At 40.9% G+C, this 23,098-nt stretch overlaps 1 protein-coding gene across 8 annotated transcripts in view; it reads right to left on the bottom strand.

Annotated features, from left to right (window-relative positions):
* Nucleotides 1-1,072: 1,072 nt before the first annotated feature.
* Nucleotides 1,073-23,098, bottom strand: part of mgat5 (alpha-1,6-mannosylglycoprotein 6-beta-N-acetylglucosaminyltransferase) — a 166,604-nt gene continuing 144,578 nt past the window's right edge. For 5 of the 8 annotated variants that reach the window (XM_077602033.1, XM_077606399.1, XM_077603681.1 and 2 more), the window contains 3 exons: nucleotides 21,977-22,051; nucleotides 5,768-5,925; nucleotides 1,073-5,691 (listed from right to left, as the gene is read on the bottom strand). In XM_077602033.1, coding sequence (XP_077458159.1) covers nucleotides 5,493-5,691; nucleotides 5,768-5,925; nucleotides 21,977-22,051 — 432 coding nt within the window. In that variant the 3' untranslated portion in view covers nucleotides 1,073-5,492. Of the gene's footprint in view, nucleotides 5,692-5,767; nucleotides 5,926-14,112; nucleotides 14,617-20,039; nucleotides 21,186-21,976; nucleotides 22,052-23,098 lie in introns of those variants that run through there. The other 3 variants (XM_077604184.1, XM_077605748.1, XM_077604925.1) reach the window with 3 other exon arrangements.

The following is a 23,098-nucleotide window of genomic DNA, read 5'->3' as shown; positions in this document are numbered from 1 at the left end:
GTTTCATTCTTTCTCCTGGACTTTTCAGTCTTTACCTCAAACAACTGCTTGCCCCTTTTCAACTTCCCGATAGGGTGCTGCTTGTCCAATATGTAGATGACATTCTTCTGGCAGCTCTCTTGGAGACTCTGTGCATTCAGGCCACACTCACCCTTCTCTCTCACCTTTCCAAAGTGTGTCTCAAATGCTCCCGGGAGAAATTGCAAATTGCTCGCCCCAGGTGTCATTCTTGGGACGCCTTATCTCCCACCAGGGGACCGCCATGTCCCCTTCTCACAAAGATGACGTTGTACATCATCCACGCCCGCTGAACGTCAAACAAATGCTTGCCTTTCTTGGCTTGTGCAATGACTCTCGCCATCATGTACCAGATTTCACCGAACTCACGCAGCCACTATGTGCACTAGTAAATCAGCAAGGAATGTGGAATCTCTCCCATCACTACTATGGTCCACAGCAGCGGAACAGTCGTTCATCTCATTGAAACAACTATCTTTGGCGGCTGCTCTCGCCATTCCTGAGTACTCCAAGATGTTTTATTTGGATGCTTCTGAAAAAGTCATGCGTCTCTGCTATTCTTTTTCAAAAAGGGGGAGGGGGACAATGTAATATATGCCTTTACGTCTACACTCCACTTGAAAAATATGAACAACAACATCCGCTATGTGCGACCTTTGCATCAGCACTTGCGCGACTGGTCCATAAAACGTCACATATCATTTTACATCACCCATTGACAATTCGGACATCACATAGTACAGCTCAGTATGTCACAAGCCACAAAGTCACAATGACTGGTGGACGACAAAGGAACATTGAAACAGTTCTAACAGAGACCAACATTTTGTTCACACATAAAGGCATTAACATGGCCGACGGCATTATAGAAGGACAACCAGATTGTTGTACAAGACGTGTAATAGATGAAAATACCCTTAGAAGTGACCTATACGACACACCACTAAACCATCCGGAAGTAGTCTTGTTTACGGATGTTGCTTCAAAGGCAAGGATGGCCTACAATCAGGATTTTCAGTCATTCAATGGACTGGGGAGACATTCAACACTTCAGTTGCGAAAAATTAAACAGTGTTTATTCAGCGCAACACCTCGAAATACTGGCTGTTAAAACAGCACACAATTCCCAAAGGCGCTACAGCTAACATATACCCTGGCATATGCTCATGCGGTAATCCACACAGCGTTAGCCGAATGGCAACGAAATGACTTCTTGACCGGGACGGAGCCCCAATAAAACACCAACAAGAAATACTTGCATCAAGGGAAGCTCTCATGCTCACCAAAACAGTGGCAGTGGTTAAATGCAGAAGACATGCTAAAGGCGATGATTTGGTGGCGAGAGGAAATGCGACAGCAGACAGGGCGGCAGGGTATCTCCCAACTCTACAGATGGTGGTGAGCGAAGAAGAGATAAGCAGTAAGGAACAGATCGACTTGGATGTGGTAAAAAGATGGCAGCCCTGAGGAAAGTAGTGTGTGGAAAGCAAAAGGTGATGTGTGAGGTGACAATGAAGTGTGCATCCCGTCGCAAAAGCTATTAAAACGACTAATTACAAAGCACATGGGCTGTGCCATGTGGGGGTAGATGAAGTAATAAGGCGACTCAGCTTGTGGTGGCACCCATTTATGAGATCAATTGTTAAAACAAAACTTGGAGACTGTACAGTCTGCAGCCGTTACAATATCATGCCATCCACCAAGCCACCGCAAGGCAGCCATGACCCAGAGGTTACTGCTCCTGGACAGGGGGTGTCTATAGATTTTACAGACATGATCAAGTCAATTTCAGGACAACGATATTTACTTGTGTTTGTGGATGCCTTTTCTGATTGGCCAGAGGCATATCCATGTAAAAATGAAACTGCTAAAGGCCAAGTTGAACGAATGAACCGGAATATTAAGGAGAAGCTGGCCAAGGTGTTGGCCTCTTCTAAACTCAATTGGGTACAAGCACTTCCAATTGCTTTAATGAATGTGCGAATGTCATTAAATTCGGCTAAGCGGTGGACACTCTTCGAGTGTTACACAAACCGACCGTTCCCGGCGCCCTCGGTCCATTGTCAAACCAAATTCCAGAAGGACCACCAGAGTTGAAACAATTAACGTTTTAATTCCCCCACCTCACTGAAAGACAGACTGGCGCGCCTTTCGTGCTTAATGATTGTGTTTCTGTGTGGCTTAAAGTGACTAAACGTAAGTGGTCTGAGCCCCGCGGGACAGCCCATATTCGGTGGTGGAGAGAACATCATGTGCAGTCCACCTGGCAGGAAAGGGGGACATGTGGTACCATCTTACGTCTACCAGGCCAGCCCTCACCTCCACAGGAGACCCTTTAGCTCCGCCGGCTTCCATCCCAGTGAACCCCAAATCCGACCTACTTGACCCCGCCGAGACGCGATAATTCGGCCAAACTATCTCACCCTATGCTAACGCAGTCATTTGCTTCCACCTTGCCCTTATAGAATATAGCACTCTTCATCACACACATTAGTTGTAGTCTTTCCCTTCCTCTTGAACCATGATGCTTGCTCTGGTCATTTCTATCGTCATCCTTGGAGAAAGAGACAATTTCCCTAAAACCTGTCGAAATCAAGAGGGAAGCTAAATTTTGCCAAAATTTGCTTTGAGTGTATCAATGATTCTTGTTTATCCTATTATGACTTTGCATTTTGTTGGAATCTTTCGATTCCAAAAGGGGGACTGAAGGGGGGATGTGCAGACATAAGAAAATTCAGTTCAAGAAGGAACGTGGCTTGCTAGCTTACATCATTATCAGCAAAAACTACCAAAAACCACAGCGTCAGCGGCTCACAGCTGTCTGCGGAGCTGAGTCATCATGAAGATACACCACCAATCCTGCTCCCCAATATAAAGGTTCCGTCTTCCAACACTCGGGAACCTCAATGAGATAGAAGCCATTGTTCGTATTGCATTGACAGTCACATAGCGCTATGTTTATTAAACTCGACAAGTTGTTGTGACATTTCTGCCTCTGTTTCTATTATTTACCTCTTGGACTATTTGGACGAACACGCGAGTGAACCATCAACGGACTTTCACTCAACAGCCACTAGTGAAAATCATTTTCTCCATTGATTGGTAAACAGATTTGTGATTGCGTGATTTCCATCGATCTCCACCAGGCTTTCAAAGTGGATGTGATCATCGGATTTTGGAAGCAGCTATGTCGCTTGACATTGTAGCTAATAATTGGGAGGGTTGAGTTTTTAATAGGTTAGAGTGAAGATCTGTTTTCCATCAACCCCAACCATGACTGTTGTTCTATATTAAGGTGTAACTACTTAACAAAGTATTGTATTGGGTTTGCTAAGTAATGATGGAAATTAGAAGTAGCTAACCCCACTAATAATTTATTTTTCTGCAGGTTGGTATGTGTTTCTCTTTTTTTAAAGTAAAATTTTGCGGCAAATGAATCAAAAATCCTGAACCAAGGAAAACAAATTATTTGTTGTAATGTTTTCATTTTAATTGTGTTCTCCCCAAAAGTTAAATTCTATAGGTTTGCCGGATATTGTCATGGCATAGTTTTGCTAAATGTGTAATATGATTTATCTTAATTCTGTAAGAAATGTTAAGGCCAAAATATTTTTATTCACTGATGGTGTAGTGGTTCATTCGCCTGACTTCTGGGATCAATTCCCACATAGTGGTGTTATTGTGGGTGTGAATGGTTGTCTGTCTCTGTGTGTGCCCTATGACTGACAGGCGACTGACCAATTTAGGATGTAGTCCGTCTTACGTCGAGGTCAGAAGGGATAGGCTCCAGCAACCTGTGATCTGACAATGAGTAGTAGCAGTAGGCGGGAGACACCCTGAATAGGATACCAGCCCATTTGTAATGCACAAGGAGACGAACAATGACTCACGGTCACACTAATACAAAGGGGCAATTTAGAGTGTTTAACCAGCCTAACTTTCATGTATTTGGGGTGTTGGAGGAAGCCAGAGTACTTGAAGAAAACCAACATAAGCATGGGGAAAACATACAAACTTCACTAGAGAAGGTCCGAACCCAACAAAAACTCTGTCGCATCTGATTTTGTTTTAACTGACTTTTTTTGCAAAATAATTTTCTTTGCTTGATTTTTTTTGTAGATTAACTTTGATGCTGAAAAAATCTGTTAAAATTTAGATGCAGAAACTAATGGCACTGATTTATTTCCATAAAAAAAATACCGGCGCCTGCGATTAAATGGAAGCGATATTGTATAAAGGCACATCATTCTTTCTAAATCACGAATTTAGCTGCATGTTATTAATTTATTATCGAGAAAATAGCTACTAAGAATAAACTTAAACAGTCTGTGCCAAAGGTGGTGTATCTGCTTTGCGTGTAACTGCTGCTGCCTATCATAGGATATGATCTTTGACCTTTGGTGCCATTGTTCCTTTTAAAAGACAGGGAAAAAAAGAATGCAGGTAAGCTACCGAAGCATAGGTGTCCAGAGCCGGCATTACAATCAAATAAACTTCCCTGGAGTGATATAATACCACACTTACTGTTCTGTAACAGTTAAATTACTCTCCATAAATAAAAGACAAACCTCTCACCAAACCCAGAAAAACAATGTACAGTGTTAAAATTTTGTGATTTTTTTTGCAAATATAAAAGTGAACTTTCACCAATATTTTGTGTGTATTACATGTTCTTTATGCTTTTGGAGATGTCTTATTTCTCCAAGGTTTCCATGTGACTGGGAAACTTTAAAATTAGTTCACAGCTAATCTATTAGATTGGTTAAATAATTCATCTGTTCATGGGGCACCAAGTCTGCTGAGATAAATTAGCATTTGTGTAAAATAAATCAATAATAAATGCAATAATCACAATCCTGCCACAAGAGCTGATTTCTTTAAAGGCCCCCCTTAATGTGTTCCTCATACTGTATAATGTGTGAAAGTATTACATCCTATTTGCTTATCTAATTCACATAATCTCGGTCCACTTTGCCTTTAGACAAATAAATTATTTCAAATATTTGTGCAATTTGTGAAGAACAAAAACCCTCCCATGTCTAAATATCAAAATCCTCAGCATTTCAGAATATAAGCATACCTTTATCATAAAAATCTAGATCTCTATACAATAGTTCGCTTTCAATAATTTAGAAGTCTGTTTCAGTGTAAAACTAGCCCTCTCTTGGGTATGTGTGGCCGTTCCAGTGTCAATCTACCTATAGAAAGAACAGCATGGGAAGGAATGAAAAGAGAACGAAGGGAACAGGTTTCTGCTGAATCTGCAGACAAATGGGACGCCAGTCACTAATATTTGATGCAAAACAGTTTTGAAAGTCCAAAATGAGTCTTTGTTCATTCAAGTAAGGTTATACTCCCACTTCTTTGTTCCTGCAGAGGTCTAAAAAAAATAAATAAATATGATGAACACGCTGTGTTTCTGTGTTGTCCAAAATGTCTGGTATGGCACTCCCTCAAAATGCATGCAACTGCTACTATAGGCAGCTTTTGCACAATGCCACCTGGCCCTTCATGTAATCACGGCAGGGGCAGATGCGATTAAGTGACTGGTGGGCACCGGCGCAGCTGAATAATAGCAGGTCCGACTGAAAGATGCAGTGTTGGCGCGTTACGCCGTAGGCCGGGACCACTGTGTCGGCGCTCGACTCCACAGTCTGGCAGTCCACACCATGCCTTTTGGAAGAACACATTTTAATAGACATTTCCTACAAGTGTGACTGAAAGGTAAATGTGCATGTTTGTACAGCACCTGGCCAGGTCTTTTTCCTTGTTGAGATGTTGAAAGAAGGATGGTTCACAGATGAGCTGTTGTTCCTGACAAACCTGCTTACAGGAGCGTCCTGGTTCTGCCATTTTGACCTGCAGCGCACTGAGTGGAGGCCACATTACCTGGCCATGGCAGAAGTCCTGACAACAAGACACATCATTATCAGAAAGTGGCTACTACTCAAATAAATATTTGCTTTCCAAATACCACACACTTGATGCCCGAATTTTACGTTTAACAAATGAGGAATAAAAAAGTACATAAATATTATACATAAATTTTGACTGCCAATGACATCACACTACGTGATGGAAAACTACCAAAGTGCACAATGATTAAAAAGAATGGAAGCACGCTGAGAAGAGGGGAAGAAATGCATTTCCTTATCGGTCAGTGAGAAGATAGAGCTTTACAGGCAAAACTCAATGTATTGGAACAAGACAATATCTCATCTCATCTCATTTTCTGAACCGCTTCATCCTAATTAGGGTCATGGGGGTTGCCGGAGCCTATACCAGAGGCAGTGGACACCCTGAATCGGTGGCCATCCAATCGCAAGGCAACCATTCACTCTCACACTCATACCTAGGGGCAATTTAGAGTGCCCACTCAGCCTACAATGCATGTTTTTTGGAACGTGGGAGGAAACTGGAGTACCCGTACAAAATCCACGCTGACTCCATGCCAAACTCAACACAGGTAAACCGAGATTAATTTGAACCCAGGACCCCAGAGCCTTGAAGCCGACGTGCTAACCTCTCAAGACGCCGGGCCGCCAGGTGAATTAGTCTTTTTTTTGGCTTATTGAGTGCTAAACATCCTTAAAGATGTTTTGCCCCATATTTAAAATCCTGCATTAAAGCAGGTTGGCACTAAAAACTGAAAAAAAAAAAAATGAAGGGCATATATTGTTTAAACACAAAAAACATGTTTACTTTAGTGCTGAATGAGTTTTCAGAAATACAGTGGTATCTCTACTTACAAAGATCACGTCTCTGTTCTTGTCCCCAGCTTACACTCCCTATAGCCGACAAACAAAGCCACAAAGGCGACTCATTATCATTTGGCCTGATGACACTCTCCCCCGACTCCAAGGCTGCTTTCAACAGACACAGTGGAAAACTTTCCAGCATGAGGGCCTGGGAACATTCAAAGACAGTAATGTCTTACAACAAGTACTGCATGGCTACGGTCACTGTGAAGAAGATTATACAGGTGTACCCAAACCAGAAACCACAGATGACTAGCCAGGTCCGATCACTCCTCTGGGACCGACCAAGATGCAATCTTCAGATTCGGCGACAGTGCACTCTACAGCACAACTCATGCCAACCTGAAGAGAGGCATCAAGGCTGCCAAAGCAGACTACAAGGGGAAGATAGAAGAGCAACTTGATAACTCCCGAACGATGTGGCAGAGCATACGGTCCCTCACCAACTAGAAGGGCCGAGCTGCGACTCCTGCGGACTCAGATGTGGCACTGGCAGAGGAGCTAAATAACTTTTTTGCCCACTTTGAGTCCCAAGCCCAGCACACAGTCACACCACCTCAACCTCCAATACACCCCACACCAAGCTCGGGAAAAAGCTTCACCCCACTCATTGTGGAGGTAGTGGATGTGAGATGCTTTGTGCAGTCAACCCCAGCAAGGCCACAGGACCGGATGGAATACCAGGCAAAGTACTGAAGGTATGTGCTGACCAACTAGCCCCAGAACAAGCCTTGGTTCTTGCCAGCCTAAAATCAGCCACCATCATCCTAGTATCCAAGAAATCACCCGCAAACAATCTGGGCGACTACGGCCCAGTAGCTCTCACACCATTCATCACAAAGTGCTTTTGAAAAATTGGTGCTGAAACACATCAAAGCCTGTCTTCTCCTCATCCACGACCCGCATCAGTTTGCATATCGGCCGAAAAGATTCATCGAAGAGGAATAACCACTACCCTCCACGCTGCACTGAGCCAGCTTGAGAAAAGAGGGAGCAATGTCAGAATGCTCTTCATCGACAATAGCTCAGCCTATATCACCATAAGACCGGACATTCAACTTGGGCACTTTCCACATGCTCCTTGATTAAAGACATTCTGCCAGGGTCGCCACCTCTCATCCACCCGAAGACTCAGCACCGGCTCGCCCCAAGGCTGTGTGCAGAGTCCACTACTTTACTCGCTCTACACACACGACAGCAGATCCATCCACCCTGAGAAGATCAATGTGAAATTTGCGGATGATACAACAGTGATGGGGATGATCAAAGAGGAGAATGGGACGGCCTACAGAGATGAGGTCCTTAGACTGAGGGAGTGGTGCGCTCCCAACAACTTGGCGCTGAACGTCTCCAAAACCAGAGAACACATCCGAGACCTCCGAAGGAACAAGGCCGCTTCTTCCCCCCTGTATATCAACGGTGAATGTGTGGAGCGAGTGGAGAATTTCAAATTTCAGGGGGTCGATTTCTCCGCTGACAAACACATCTCTCCTCAAGAAGGCGGTGCAGAGGGTGATCAACACAGCCCAAAAGATCATCAATTTCCCGCTACATCCTCTGTCCAGCATCTACAAATCCCAGTAACTGGGAAGGGCAGAGAGCATCATAAAAGACCGGCTTCCATCATTTCAACCTGCTACCCTCTGGCAGTCGCTACAGGGCCATAACACCCAAGACAAACAGAATCAAGGACAGTTTCTTCCCAAGAGCCATCATCATACTCAACTCGAGTTCTGTACCTGGGATCTAAACAAGACTTACTGCTAACCACTTTAGTCACTTTGTACTACTTATTCACATGACTACATAGCTATCTATGGTGACTACTACTTCTTAAGTTGACTCCTACTTATTTATTATGTTGAATATTTATTTATTTATTATTTATTTAGCATTACTATTTAGTGATTATCTATCTTTCAGAGAGAGAGAGAGAGTTAGCGATAGTGCTGAAGAGCAGGATTTTTTTGTCATGTTTGGTTCAGTGTAGTTTTTGCATAGATTTCATACAAAATTCATTCATTGAGCCTCAGTACCATAAATCGTTGAAAGGGTTGAGGGAGTTGCTGGAGCCTATCCCAGTTGAACTCCGTGCTATACCCGAGATTGGTCGCCAGTCAGCCTTAGGCCACGCAGAGAGAGAGAGAGGACCATTCACACTCACAATCATACTACCACCAGCAGGAATAGCGCCCGCACCAAAGTCAGGCGAGTGAAACACTAAACCATCAGGGGGCTCCATAGAAAATTGATATACTTTTATTATTTTTAAAGGGTTCTCTCTCTCTAGCTCTCTCTCTCTATCTCTCTATCTATCTATGTCTCTCTTTATCTCTCTCTCTGTCTGTCTGTCTGTCTGTCTGTCTGTCTGTCTGTCTGTCTGTCTCTCGCTCTCTCTCTCTGTCTCTCTCTCTCTGTCTCTCTCTCTCTGTCTATCTCTCTCTCTGTCTCTCTCTCTGTCTCTCTCTCTCTGTCTCTCTCTCTGTCTCTCTCTCTCTGTCTCTCTCTCTCTGTCTGTCTGTCTCTGTTTCTCTCTCCCTCTCTGTCTCTCTCTCTCTCTGTCTCTCTCTCTCTCTCTGTCTGTCTCTCTCTCTCTGTCTCTCTCTCTCTCTCTCTCTCTCTCTCTCTGTCTCTCTCTGTCTCTCTCTCTCGCTGTCTCTCTCTCTCTCTCTCTCTCTCTCTCTCTCTCTGTCTCTCTCTCTCTCTCATCTTCTGAACCGCTTTATAACTTATTAGGGCCGCAGGGTATTAAATATTGTTCCAAAAATTATTGTAATTCAATGTAAAACGCATAAAGGATCCTTTCGCTTGCTATGAACTTTCTTCGAGGACGATGAACTTAGGGCGACTTCGACAACTCCTGAGAGGCTGGGGAAGGGATTTCAACATTCTTGGAGGCCATCTTGGATTGAGGAGAAGCGATTCCGGCAAATGATGTGATTTCAGCGATTGTTTACGCCAAAAAGACTGAGACGGTTAAATGGAAACCAGATGCTCTGATTTGGACACGACAGATAAGCAAAATGTGCTCAGCCCTGCCTGTTTTTACGGTTTTTCTATTGTAAATTCAGCTTTCGTGATGAATCAAGTTTTGCGTTCCTACAGGAAGTATTCATGTTTGCAGTATTTTTACTGCATCATTAAAACAACTTAATGATTGTTATGTTTCTCTGATATACTATATAGGCCCCAAATAAAATAAAAGGATAAAAAGCAAAATGGTATTTTGTTTGAGGATTTAAAATGTTAATGAGTGACGTAAGTTGTCTTTCAATTCTGAAATGACCAAGCGACTACAACATTGTTGTAGCATACTTTGAAATACTATCCTGAAAAAATATGCATGCCTGATAGACACAGGTATCCAATTTATCCAAATGTAGGTTTGTTAAAACGGAACTTGTTTTTATTAATTTATTGATTCCCAGATTAAAAACATTCTGAGCAATTGTATGACGTCAAACACTAGACGTGCTGGATAATGCCTTCATTGCCACAGTGACCTGTAAGATGGGTCAATAATGTGGCCCAGTGTGAACAGGTCCTATTGCGATTTGGACATGCTTAAAAATGTGAACATCAGCTTTAAAAAATGGATATGTGGACGAATCAGATATCCTTGCACTCGGAACATAGCTTTAACATAATTGAAATGGTCCTTGTGCCCCTTTACTAAATAATTCAACACACACATTTGGCTCACTTTGGTTTTCTGAGTTGGTTTTGGATCAAATTAGAAAAAAAAAATTGAAACTCCTTCTGACAGGGGACTCCACCAGGAGTTCCCAGCAGACCCTGATAAAACGTTTGGGTCTCCCGGGCCGCATTGGCATCTGCTCCAACCATCGGAGCCAACGGTACATTTCGTCGACAGACACTTTGTCGCCGGATGCTTCGTCCCCGGACGGTTCGTCGAACGGACGCTTCGTCGGCGGACAGTTCGTCGACCGGACACTTCGTCGTCGGACTATTCGCCTAACCTTAAACACTATTTAAGAAGACAAAGAAAATTAACATTCTTTCTTGAAGAAAATAAAACAGCAAACACTCGCTCGACAACTCAAACACATTAACATTTGGGCGTGTGCAAGTGCTAAATGTGCTTGTCTCTAAACACACTACGCACGAAACGGTTCCTCGGGAGGCACTGAGTGACTCCACTAAATTACTATTAACTGTTTGGTTTTTAATCGCGAATTGATGTGGCTATGGTTCTGACGGGATGCTGATATTTGTTATGAAGTATGTCAAAAATACTGCATCTCTGACTTTGACATAGACGCACACGTTTGATTTTAAATCAAGCAATATATTGTCCTTTCATATAACAAATTCTATTGACTCTATTAATAGGAGCGAATGGGCCTGTTCTTAAAATGGCCGACAAGCGATGACGTCTAGCTCCGTTGCCTCATAACGCGCATCGGAAATCTAGTCTGTATACACGATACCTCGTGGCCGGATGATTCGCTGAAAGACGTTTCGCCGACGGACGTTTGACAGAGGGACAGGTCGCCGAATGGACGTTCCACCGAACGGTCAATCGGCCGAACGGAGCTTCCGCCGAGCGGAGGTTTCGCCGGCGCGCTCGCCCCGCCCCCGGATCGTGTGTGTACAAGTTTTGCAACCTCGGCCCGCGGGCCATATAAGGCCCGTTAGGATTTTTAATCCGGCCCGCGGAGTATGTAAATCATATCCCTACGGTCATCGGAGGGGTTTCTCCCCGGGAACAGTGCTTCGTGGGCGGATTTTAATGACACATGCTGAGTTTCATTATCGAGCTCCATATATTTCCCGAGTTTGAGCACTTTAAAAATCGGCGGGGGTTCCCCCGAGCCTATCCGAGAATAGTGCACCCTAAGCGGACTGGGTTGGACGACGCCCCACTGAATTTCCGGAGCTCCAGAAATTTTCCAAATTTGAGCCCCACACACATTGGAGGGGTTTTTCACCGAGCACAGTGCTCTGTGGGCGGACAGGGGTGACACATGCCCAGCTGGAATCCTGAGCACCATATTTTTTTCAAAGTGTGAGCACCACATACATCGGCAGGTTTTTTTTCCCCGAGCGTATCCGAAAAAACGTCTATATACGACCATTCGCCAAACGGCTCAAAATGCGTTTAATGATTAAATACAAATATTAGTATTTGTATTTAATCATTAAACACTGTTTTCGGCTGGATTTGACCGAATTTGAGCGCATTTTGAGGCGTTTGGCGAATGGCTCTGTTCTTAAAATGGCCGACAAGCGACGACGTCGAGCTCCGTTGTCTCACAACGCGCATCGGACATCTAGTCTGTATACACGAAGAATATGTGAATTTCCTTTGTCTTCTTTTAAATAAAATACTAGTATAAAATACAATACTAGTATTGTATATACAAATACTAGTATTTGTTTTTAATCATTAAACACATTTTGAGCCGTTTGGCGAATGGTCGTATATTTATAGACGTTTTTTTGCCTTATCGCGACATTTTACCGAGGAATTCACTTCCCTGGGCTCGGTTCTAATGTCCAAAGAGCTCCAGTATTTGTATTTGATCATTAAATGCTGTTTTAGGATGGAATTAACATGAGTGCTGTCATTAAATGCTGTGTACTTGTATTTAGAAATATGCCCAGCGGGGGGCAGTACATGCCCTTAATATTGCGGGGGGCGGGCAGGCAGTAAATGCCCTTGTTATTCCTAAATGAATGTTATCTGTAACGGCCGTAAATGGCCCGCGGGCCGAGGTTGCAAAACTTGTACACACACGATACGGGGGCGGGGCGAGCGCGCCGGCGAAACTTCCGCTCGGCGGAAGCTCCGTTCGGCCGTTCGACCGTTTGGTGGAACGTCCATTCGGCGACCTGTCCCTCTGTCAAACGTCCGTCGGCGAAACGTCTTTCAGCAAATCATCCGAGCACCCGATACCTATGGGAATACCAAGCCAAAAAAAAAAGAAGGAAGATGACGAAGAATATGTGAATTTCCTTTGTCTTCTTTTTAATAAAAATGTTAATAAAATTTTATTTATTGCCTTTTATTTAAAAAATGGAGCGTTCAACGTAGTAACCGTTTAACGTAGGAACCGTTTCATGCGTAGTGTTTAGAGACGAGCCCATTTAGTACGCACACACCCAAATGTTAATGTGTTTGTGTTGTCGAGCAAGTTTTTGCTGTTTTATTTTCTTTAATAAAGAAAATGTGAATTTCCTTTGTCTTTTTAATATTTTTTTAAATAAAATAATTTTATTTATTGCCTTTTATTTTAAAAATGGAATATCTTGTTCTGTTCCCAATTTTTGAGCCAAATGAACCAGTCATTCACCAATCAAATTTTTATAACTGATTGTGGTAACTTGAAAGATATTCTCGCGTAGAATCCGAAAAATGCGACAGTAACCACCAAACCCTGCAATTCTTGCAGACCATGTTTTGCTCTTATTCTGAAATGTTCAACGGAAGCACGCTCTTAGCCGCTAACTATGAGCTTTAGACTTCTCACACACAGTTCATCTGTCATGAATTCCTTGATGTTTTGCTCTGTTTACAAATGCCTCCCCAGCGAAGTATCATGTTTGAAATGTCACCTTTTAGCTGAGTATTGCATTTTAGACAAGACAACCATAGTCTAAAAAAATGCTGCAAGCACAACTTTATTCCATAGCAAAAACATTACTCTGCATGCTCAAGGTTGCTTCAGCAATGTCTAGAGCAGACCTGGGAAATAAATTACACAAAGGGCCGCAGTGGGTGCAGGTTTATTATTATTATTATTGTTATTATTATTAATGTTGTTATTATTATTATTATTAATTATAATTAATGTGTTGTCGAGCGATTTTTTGCTGTTTTATTTTCTTTAATAAAGAAAATGTGAATTTCCTTTGTCTTCTTTTTAATAAAAAATTTAATAAAATAATTTTATTTATTGCCTTTTATTTTAAAAATGGAGCGCTCATTGTAGGAACGAAGGAATCGTTTTGTGCTTAGTGTGTTTAGAGACGAGCCCATTTAGTACGCACACGCCCAAATGTTAGTGTTTGTGTTGTTGAGCGAGTTTTTGCTTTTTTTGTATTCTTTAATAAAGAATATGTGCATTTCCTTTGTCTTCTTTTTAATAAAATTTTGAAAATAGCTTAATTTACTGCCTTTTATTTTAAAAACAGTCATTCGCGAGTCCGCGACGCATTGTCCATCGACAAAATGTCCGGCGACGATATGTCTGTTCGCCGAACTGTCTGGCGACGAAGCGTCCGTTCGACGAAGCGTCCGGCAACGAAGTGTCCGTCGACGAAATGTCCGGTCACGAAGTTACCGCGTCTAAGTTGCTGTGCGCGTATACGTGTGGGAGAGTGCGTAAGTGAGTGCCTTTGCCAGCTGAGAGTCAAATCACCCCTCCCTTCACGGAAGAATTAGGCAGAAGAGAGGAGTGTGTGTTGTTTTATTTTTTGTGAACATTGCATCACTTGAGAATAATTTCAATTAACCCTGTGAATACACAAACACTGACTAAAGTGTTTAAATTGAAATAATTTTGTCTTAACAATCCACTTGATTTATTGACATTAAACGAAGTTAGTTGATTTTGGCTGTTGGCGAACCTAGCATTTGTTTTATTTATTGGTCTTTCGAGCTTGTGAGTCAATATGCCGAAGGACGCAGAGGCTGAGCCGATATCTGGAAGACCATGGCCATGGCAGTTAAGATCCTTTTAATGGGCTGGACATCGGCTCGGCACCTGGGTACCCAAGGCTGACCTTATCTAAAAGAGTTGAAGACATCTTCTGTGAGTCCAGATGAATGTGTCCATCCGTTAGTACATGATTGTGGTGCGTGTGTGTTGATAACCTGAGGAAAAAAAAAAAGTGGAAATTGCAGCCCTGATCCAGCATTGAAAATTTGTTGAGAACCAGTCCGCCTCGAGGTTGAAATGCTTAAATTTATGGATGCCAAAATATTACTTTGGTGGCTAGCTTAATAAAATGAGGAAAAAGGTATACCTGCAGTTAACAGAAAATTCAGCTCAAAAGAGATTATAATAATGATGATAATGACGATGACGCTGATGAAGATGATGACGAAGACGGTGGTGAAGTCGGTGGTGACGGCGGTAGTGGCCACGGGGGTGACGACGCTAATGCTGATAATGATAATTATAATGATGATGATAATAATAATAATAATTATTATTATTATAATAATAGTAATTATAATAATCATAATAATGGCGGCCTGGTGGGGCGAGTGGTTAGCGCGTCGGCCTCACAGCTCTGGGGTCCTGGCTTCAAATCCAGGTCATGTCCATCTGTGTGGAGTTTGCATGTTCTCCCCAGGCCTGCGTTGGTTTCCTCCGAGTACTCCGGTTTCCTCCCACATTCCAAAGACATGCATGGTAGGCTGATTGGACACTCTAAATTGCCCCTAAGTATGGTTGTGAGTGTGCATTGTTGTCCGTCTCCTTGTGCCCTGCGAATGGCTGGCCACCGATTCAGGGTGTCCCCCGCCTCTGTCCCGGAGTCAGCTGGGAAAGGCTCCAGCACCCCCCATGACCCTAGTGAGGATAAAGCGGTTCAGAAAATGAGATGAGAGAAGAAGACGATGAAGAAGAAGACTAAGACGAATAATAATAATAACAACATTAATAATAATAACAATAATAATAATAAACCTGCACCCACTGCGGCCCTTTGTGGAATTTATTTCCCAGGTCAAACGTGTGCGTCTATATCAAAGTCAGAGATGCAGTATTTTTAGCATACTTCATAACAAATATCAGCATCCAGTCAGAATCGTTGCCACATCAATTCGCGATTAAAAACCAAACCGTTAATAGTAATTTAGTGGAGTCACTCAGTGCCCCCCGAGGAACCGTTCCGTGCGTAGTGTTTAGAGATGAGCACATTTAGCACTTGCATATGCCCAAATGTTAATGTGTTTTTTAATTTGTCCAATTCATGTTTGTAGACCATTACTTTTGTGGTATTTGCCTTGTCACCTAATTCCCATTTCGTAGTGAATAATGGCAATTTGTATGGTCTACCCAATACAATTTGTCGGGAGTTTCAACCCATTTAAAGAAACATCTAAAATAAATAGACAATACTTCTCACTGTCATTTAATTTGATAATATACATATGGAGTCTTTGAAATTGATATATTTGTGGGGAATTGACCACGCCTTGGTCATATATTGCCCTGGGGATTATGTGGAGCACCAATCAAACAATTCCTTCCAAGAAATGTTATGTTTAGAAAACAAATTAATCCAAAAGTTGTTTAATGGCACTGCATTCAGCCCAACACCCCCCCTTGTTGCAAAATAAGACAACATGAGTCAATATAGTAGCCCACCCAAGAAAGTTTATCTACAAATGTGGCTCTTTTTCCCCAATGCTCCCAAAATCCCCATTTCACAGAGCAGCTTAGTTGTTCATTCACACCTTAAGTTTCAAATATGGACTTAGCTGCTGCATTTTGTTAAACTTTAATATGATAAAATGTTTCTGCCATTATCTGTCGCTGCCATCCCTCAAAAGGGCTTATTGGCAATTTCAAAAATGGATTCCAAATTCCCAAATATTTTCCACATTGATATCTGATCAATGATTATATCTCAGTAGCCAGCCAATCAAAAACACAAGAAGACGGACAACCATTCATGCTCACACTCACAGCCAGGAGTAATTTGGGGTTCAACCAGCCTAGCATGTATAATTTGGGTTTATTGGAGGAAACTGGTACCTGGAGAAAACCCCAAAATTCTTGGGGGGGGCGCACCATGCATACTCCACATACAATAAGGTTGGAACCCACCCCGTGCCTGAAAAAGTCAATATCAGATCTGTGTATTTGATGCGCCAACCAGTCCATTGGGCCTGCCATCCCAATTAAGGGCTTCTTGGCAGCCCCCCCCCCCTTGCTGTCTTTTCAGCAAAATCATTTCCGTAGGAAAGAGGGAATTAATGTATTAGATGTGTGTGCCACACATTTCCAATAGATATTTGTTTTGGAAGTCGAACTGCAGTCATTAGTCACTGAGAGTAAGTCAGCACGAGGACTGCCATGCCAGTGGCTGTGATTAACCTTTTGTTTGCCAATAATTCAGTAATGGGCAAAATTATGACACATTGAAAACACACACCCACGCACACGCACACACACAAACATTCTAACTGTTTACATAAATTTTTACCTCCTTGTTTTGTATTAATTCATACACCTCTGCTAATGCTATCGGTTTACCTGTTTGTGCATGGGAATGAGGTTATAATAGCTCTGCTTCTAAAGCACCCGTATTAGTATATAGGTCAATATATTGTATCCTGTTTGAGTTTTACACATTCTATTAATTATTAGATAACTCGACTACATAAATAATTTTGCATTAATCAGAGGTTGATATTTCATAATTTGGAAGTGCTAATGCTGACCATATTCTACCACTTGTTTTATGCCATGAAAGGCCTGCTAAATTTCGAGCGTCTATTACAAAATAGAGCTAATTTCCAAATCCCCTCAAATTTGTTTTGGGAATGGGAACCACACTCTCTAAGTAATCCAGAACCCATGCACCACCACAGTTTTCAAACCCCCAAAAATGACAAATATAATATGTTTCTTAATTAGAGGTTTTGGAGCTTCTTTGAATTGTCAATGTCCCACTTTTTAAGATTGTCCTTGCCAATCGTTGCATTTGTACGTAAATATCCTAATAGTCATCAATATGACGCATGACAGAACAGGAAATGTCTTCCGTGCACTGAAAACACTCCATTTCTCCCAAGGCCAAGGGAAATTATACATATTCTAAAATCTATTAAACCAGCCAGCAACTATTTACCTAATTGTTTGAATGAATCCCGTTCCTGCATTGCTGTTTAATGTTTGATATCATTAAAACCCAAATACGTAATAATTTAAGACCTAATTTGCAAATCGCCCCCAAATTGTTGACCTACCCAAGGACAGCGAAATCACTGGCTGAATTCCTCCTGCAACCAAGTGGTCTCACCCCCACCAAGGAGACGATTTTTACAAAAGATAGGAGACATACTCCGTAGCTCTTTGTTACAACAATTAAAACGAACAATAAGCAAATTAGAGAAAAATAACTTTTCACCAGGCATGTCCCAATGATACATTTTAGTGTTTGATAAAATGACTCACAAATTGTTGCCGATAAGCCATAATATTGTCAATTTTCTCATCCTTTTCTCTCTAAACAACTAATCACTAATGTTAAAGTATTTTTGAATAAACCACCCATTCAAAACCAATATTAATAAATATTCCAATATTAATAAATAATCCCCCGAAAGCTATTTTTATCATTAAATATGAAATAGGTCACAGGTTTGAAAGTGGCGGCCTGCGGGCCAAATCTGGCCCGCTGCATCATTTTATGCGGCCCGAGAAAGTAAATCATCAGTGCCGACTTTCTGTTTTAGGGTCAAATTCAAATGAAGATTATAGATGTATATTATGTTTCGTGATTTTCCCCTTTTTAAATAAATAATTGGAATTTTTTTAATCCAATGTTTTATTTTGTTTTCTGTTCAAAAATCATTTGGTAAAATTTAAAAATAAATATATACAAATATTTTCAGTTTTCCACTTTAATATGGAACATAATTAAAAAAGATTTGGTTTCCTTTTGAAATAAAATACAAATGATTAAAGACGTTTTCCCTTACTAAGAAGAAAAGCTCAAATAAACATTGTTTTAGATCTAAAAAAAAGAACTCAAGATTTAGGGTTTTTGATCCAGTTCTTTTAATCTGATTTTTAAAAATATATATAAAAATTATATCTAAAATGGTCCGGTCCACATGAAATCGAGTTGAACCAACCCGAGTTTGACATCTTTGAAATAGGTTAAAAAACCAATGCAAGTTATACTCACTCCTTCTAAGAGCCTTTTTAAATCAACAAATTGGTTAAAAATGAATATCTTGTTCTGTTCCCAATTTTTGAGCCAAATGAACCAGTCATTCACCAATCAAATTTTTATAACTGATTGTGGTAACTTGAAAGATATTCTCGCGTAGAATCCGAAAAATGCGACAGTAACCACCAAACCCTGCAATTCTTGCAGACCATGTTTTGCTCTTATTCTGAAATGTTCAACGGAAGCACGCTCTTAGCCGCTAACTATGAGCTTTAGACTTCTCACACACAGTTCATCTGTCATGAATTCCTTGATGTTTTGCTCTGTTTACAAATGCCTCCCCAGCGAAGTATCATGTTTGAAATGTCACCTTTTAGCTGAGTATTGCATTTTAGACAAGACAACCATAGTCTAAAAAAATGCTGCAAGCACAACTTTATTCCATAGCAAAAACATTACTCTGCATGCTCAAGGTTGCTTCAGCAATGTCTAGAGCAGACCTGGGAAATAAATTACACAAAGGGCCGCAGTGGGTGCAGGTTTATTATTATTATTATTGTTATTATTATTAATGTTGTTATTATTATTATTATTAATTATAATTAATGTGTTGTCGAGCGATTTTTTGCTGTTTTATTTTCTTTAATAAAGAAAATGTGAATTTCCTTTGTCTTCTTTTTAATAAAAATTTTAATAAAATAATTTTATTTATTGCCTTTTATTTTAAAAATGGAGCGCTCATTGTAGGAACCATTTAACAAAGGAACCGTTTCGTGCGTAGTGTGTTTAGAGACGAGCCCATTTAGTACGCACACACCCAAATGTTAATGTATTTGTTTTGTCGAGTGGGTTTTTGCTGTTTTATTTTCTTTAATAAAGAATATGTGAATTTCCTTTGTCTTCTTTAATAGTGCTTAAGATTAGTAGTTAAGGTTAGGCGAACTGTCTGGCGACGAAGTGTCCGGCGACGAATTGTCCGTCGACGAAGTGTCCGTCGACGAAATGTCCGGTCACGGTTTCATCAATACCATGGAGATCAACCATAGCAAAATTTAATTGATAAATCACCAAAGAGGAAATGATTTTTTTGAAAGTAAACAGTTGTTTTTATTATGCTAAATTGGACTTAACTATTGTAGAAAGTAGTGACATTTGGAGATTTGGAATGAGAAATTTGAAATACTTTCTGTTCAGGTTTAATGAGTGGACTTTACAATTCGCTACAGCTATATGGTGTACCGCAAATATTTTGTTGATGAATAATAACTTCTAAGGAACAGTTTGACCATAAAAATAAGGTATTGTTTTCTGTTTAAATCATGTTTGTCACAATTTTCAAGTTTATAAAACAGTTTATAAAGAAAGGTTTCTGGGGATTAAGTTAAATGTTGTTTTGTTTGATGTTTTTCAGAATTCTGATTAGTGAAGTAGGTTACCTTCAATTAATTTCTTGCCTTTTTTTGTTCGTGTCTTTTGAACTTCACCAGAACTAACTTTGGATTCAGTTTGCTTTTGTTAACACTTACATTAATCCAAATGGATTTGATAGGCATGTAACTGAATTGGCTAGGCAATTAATGTCTGAAATTAACTGTAAATTGTTTTTGTAATTGTTTTCATCTTTTGATGTTGAAGTGAATAATAGGAGATGATAAACAAACTACGAAGACAATGTAATGTTAAATTCTTGCAAAAAGATACTAGAGTGGGGTATTTTTATTTCAAACAACTGGTTTAATATGTAACGCATTTCATACTATTGAATGGATTCAGATTCCTTGATTAGTATACATTTTAAGTTTGATTGCTGTAAAGGGCACAGTTATGTAGCTAGGCTTAAAATATTAATTCTTGCAAACAGGGGAAGTTATACCCATGTTCCAAGACAAACTGCCCCACTGATTCCACGTTTTGACCTATGGTGGTGATGTGGTGCAAATAAATTATATAACTCCTGTAAAAAAGAAACAGGACTATGTGCTTTGGTTTCACTCCTCTTACTAGTATCTCTTTTATAATCTACAGTTGAGGAGATACAATTGGTGGGTCAGAATTTTGGTGCGGGGACTGGCCTCTCTTGACGACATTGAGCCTCATCTAGTGATGGCGTTCCGGCTTACATTGATGCAATTTGCTTCCCAAGCGGCGTACCAGATGAGTATGGGTTGGCTGAACAATTTGCAGCAAGGTGGGAGTCTATTTTTCTTTGGGTTACTCCAAATAAAATATGTATAGGATAAACGACATCCTTACAATGTCCAAAAACTTGAAAATTATACAGAGCAGGGATTTGTATCAATGAAGAAATAGCTGGCAGCCACCAGTCTCATGGCTTTCCAGGACCGCAAAGCGGTTGATATGCTTCTGGCGGAGCAAGGGGGCGTGTGTAATGTTTGGATATCAATGTTGCACCTTTATTCCCAACGACGCGTCACCCGATGGGTCCCTAACCATAGCCGATGAAGGCCTGCAGACCTTGAACCAGAATATGAAGAGGCATGCTGGAGTGGAATTATCTGCCTGGACAGACTGGTGGGATAAGACCAAGTGTGAAGATTTGGCCTTCTCTGTCTACCTTGACATTGTGTGGGCATTGTCTTATCCCCTGCTTACGCACTTTGTTAAGTTGACTTATAACCACGGCAAATGCGCCTACAAATTCCAAATTGCAAGAATTGTATCCACTTATTACATAGCCTACTGGTGAGGGCAGTTGAGTGGAATATTGAGGTGCCCGTTAGTCTAGATAAGACCTACTGTGGCAGATAGTAACACGTGTTCATGAGCCAGGGTCGGGCTGGACTTAAAGATATCAGACATTGCCAAAACGATGACGAAGGAGGGCAGATGTCCTTCAAGTTCTCAATGTACTGTGCTCAAAAGTCAGACGAGATTGCGAAGGACGGCAGATGTCCTTTACTGTACTATGCTATAGCTTTTAAAGACGAGTTTTTCAATAAAGTAGCTGTTTTTCCTATAATTACAACCAAACTATTTGGGTCATTATTTACACTTTAGAGCAGCAGTTCCCAACCACCAGTCCATGGACTGGTTTTCCAGAGAAATAAATATTAACGTTCTCAATCTTGCCCTCATACTTGAAATTAGAAAAGTTGTTATAATAATAAATAATTGTTATCATGCCAGGGACTTTTTGCCGTCGTGGATGTCGTCCATGCACCATCATAAACACACGTTTTAGTTTTAAGTTGACGCCCTCTCCATACGAAAATAGTAAGAACTTTTTTCCACGGTGTGAAAAAGTTTGGGGACCGCTACTCTAGAGAACTCATTGGGGAAGCAATAATAAACTCATGTACCTGGTTTTCAATGAAGGCATTGACTCTCTGTAGCATCCCCTCACAGGTGAACTCAAACGGCAAATACGGTTCAATCTGCTCAAACAAACCAAACAAAGCACAAAAGTAGCATTTTCATGGTGAATGCTTGATCCATTTACATGTTAGCTAAAAAGCAGAAATACTGTCTCTGAATAGACTTGTTTATTCCTAACAACTTTATTTGCATTTCAGCTCCTAGGGAGCGAGTGGGTGGTGTTTGGCAGGAATCAGCTAGTAAATGTTTAGGTTATATCATACATCTGATTTTGGGTAAGTTTCACAATGAAAAGAAGGTTTGGAACTAGATTTAACTTTGGGTTTTGAGTAGTGCAGACAACAATTAAGCCTTTTGTTCCACACAAATATCCATCACTCATTCCTCGTGTAGTGTGCTGGACGAGGAAATGTGTCCAATAAAGAAAACCATTGTTTTTAATCCTACAACGTACAGTGTAGCAGCAGCAGATTCAAGCGCTGATGCATTTCTATTTAGGGTTGTTGGTATGGCTGGGCAATTAAATAAAAATTGTAATTATTGCCATATAATTTTGTCAACAAAAATAATTATAACGTATAATAAAAGGTAATACATTTAAGCTGTAATTACATCCCCCAAACACCAAAAAGAACCTGGCCGCTGATGCGTCGTGAACGCTAGTTCCTTACCAATGTTCAGGAGATGAAGAAGATGGTGAGGAACTGTCAATCATTTCGTAGGGATAGCGGGATAGCGGCACATAAAGAGCATGAACGCAAAATGACTTTAACACAACCAAAATAATCGATTGTGAGATGCAGGACAACACTGAGCCTACCTACTAAAATATCAAATTGAAGTCTCCCTGTCGTGTACTTTATCTGTACTTATGAAAGCACATCAGGCACACTGAGAGCAAACACGATTGACTGAACCTCGGCAACCATCTTACATCACATGGTCCCAATCCCTCAAGGCTGCAGGTAATGAAAAATAATCCAAAAATTGTCAACTTGGGTTAAGTTCATCCAACCTATTTATTTTATGGCCAAAGCTGAAAAAAGTCTGCTTGCCAATGATGATAATGATATGATTATACAGTGGTAACTCGAGATACGAGCTTA

The sequence above is a fragment of the Stigmatopora argus genome, chromosome 1, assembly GCF_051989625.1.
Source record: "Stigmatopora argus isolate UIUO_Sarg chromosome 1, RoL_Sarg_1.0, whole genome shotgun sequence".
NCBI classification, from domain to species: Eukaryota; Metazoa; Chordata; class Actinopteri; order Syngnathiformes; family Syngnathidae; genus Stigmatopora; species Stigmatopora argus.
The sequence above is the reverse complement of the archived record's forward strand: the minus strand, read 5'-3'. Positions and strand labels throughout refer to the sequence as shown.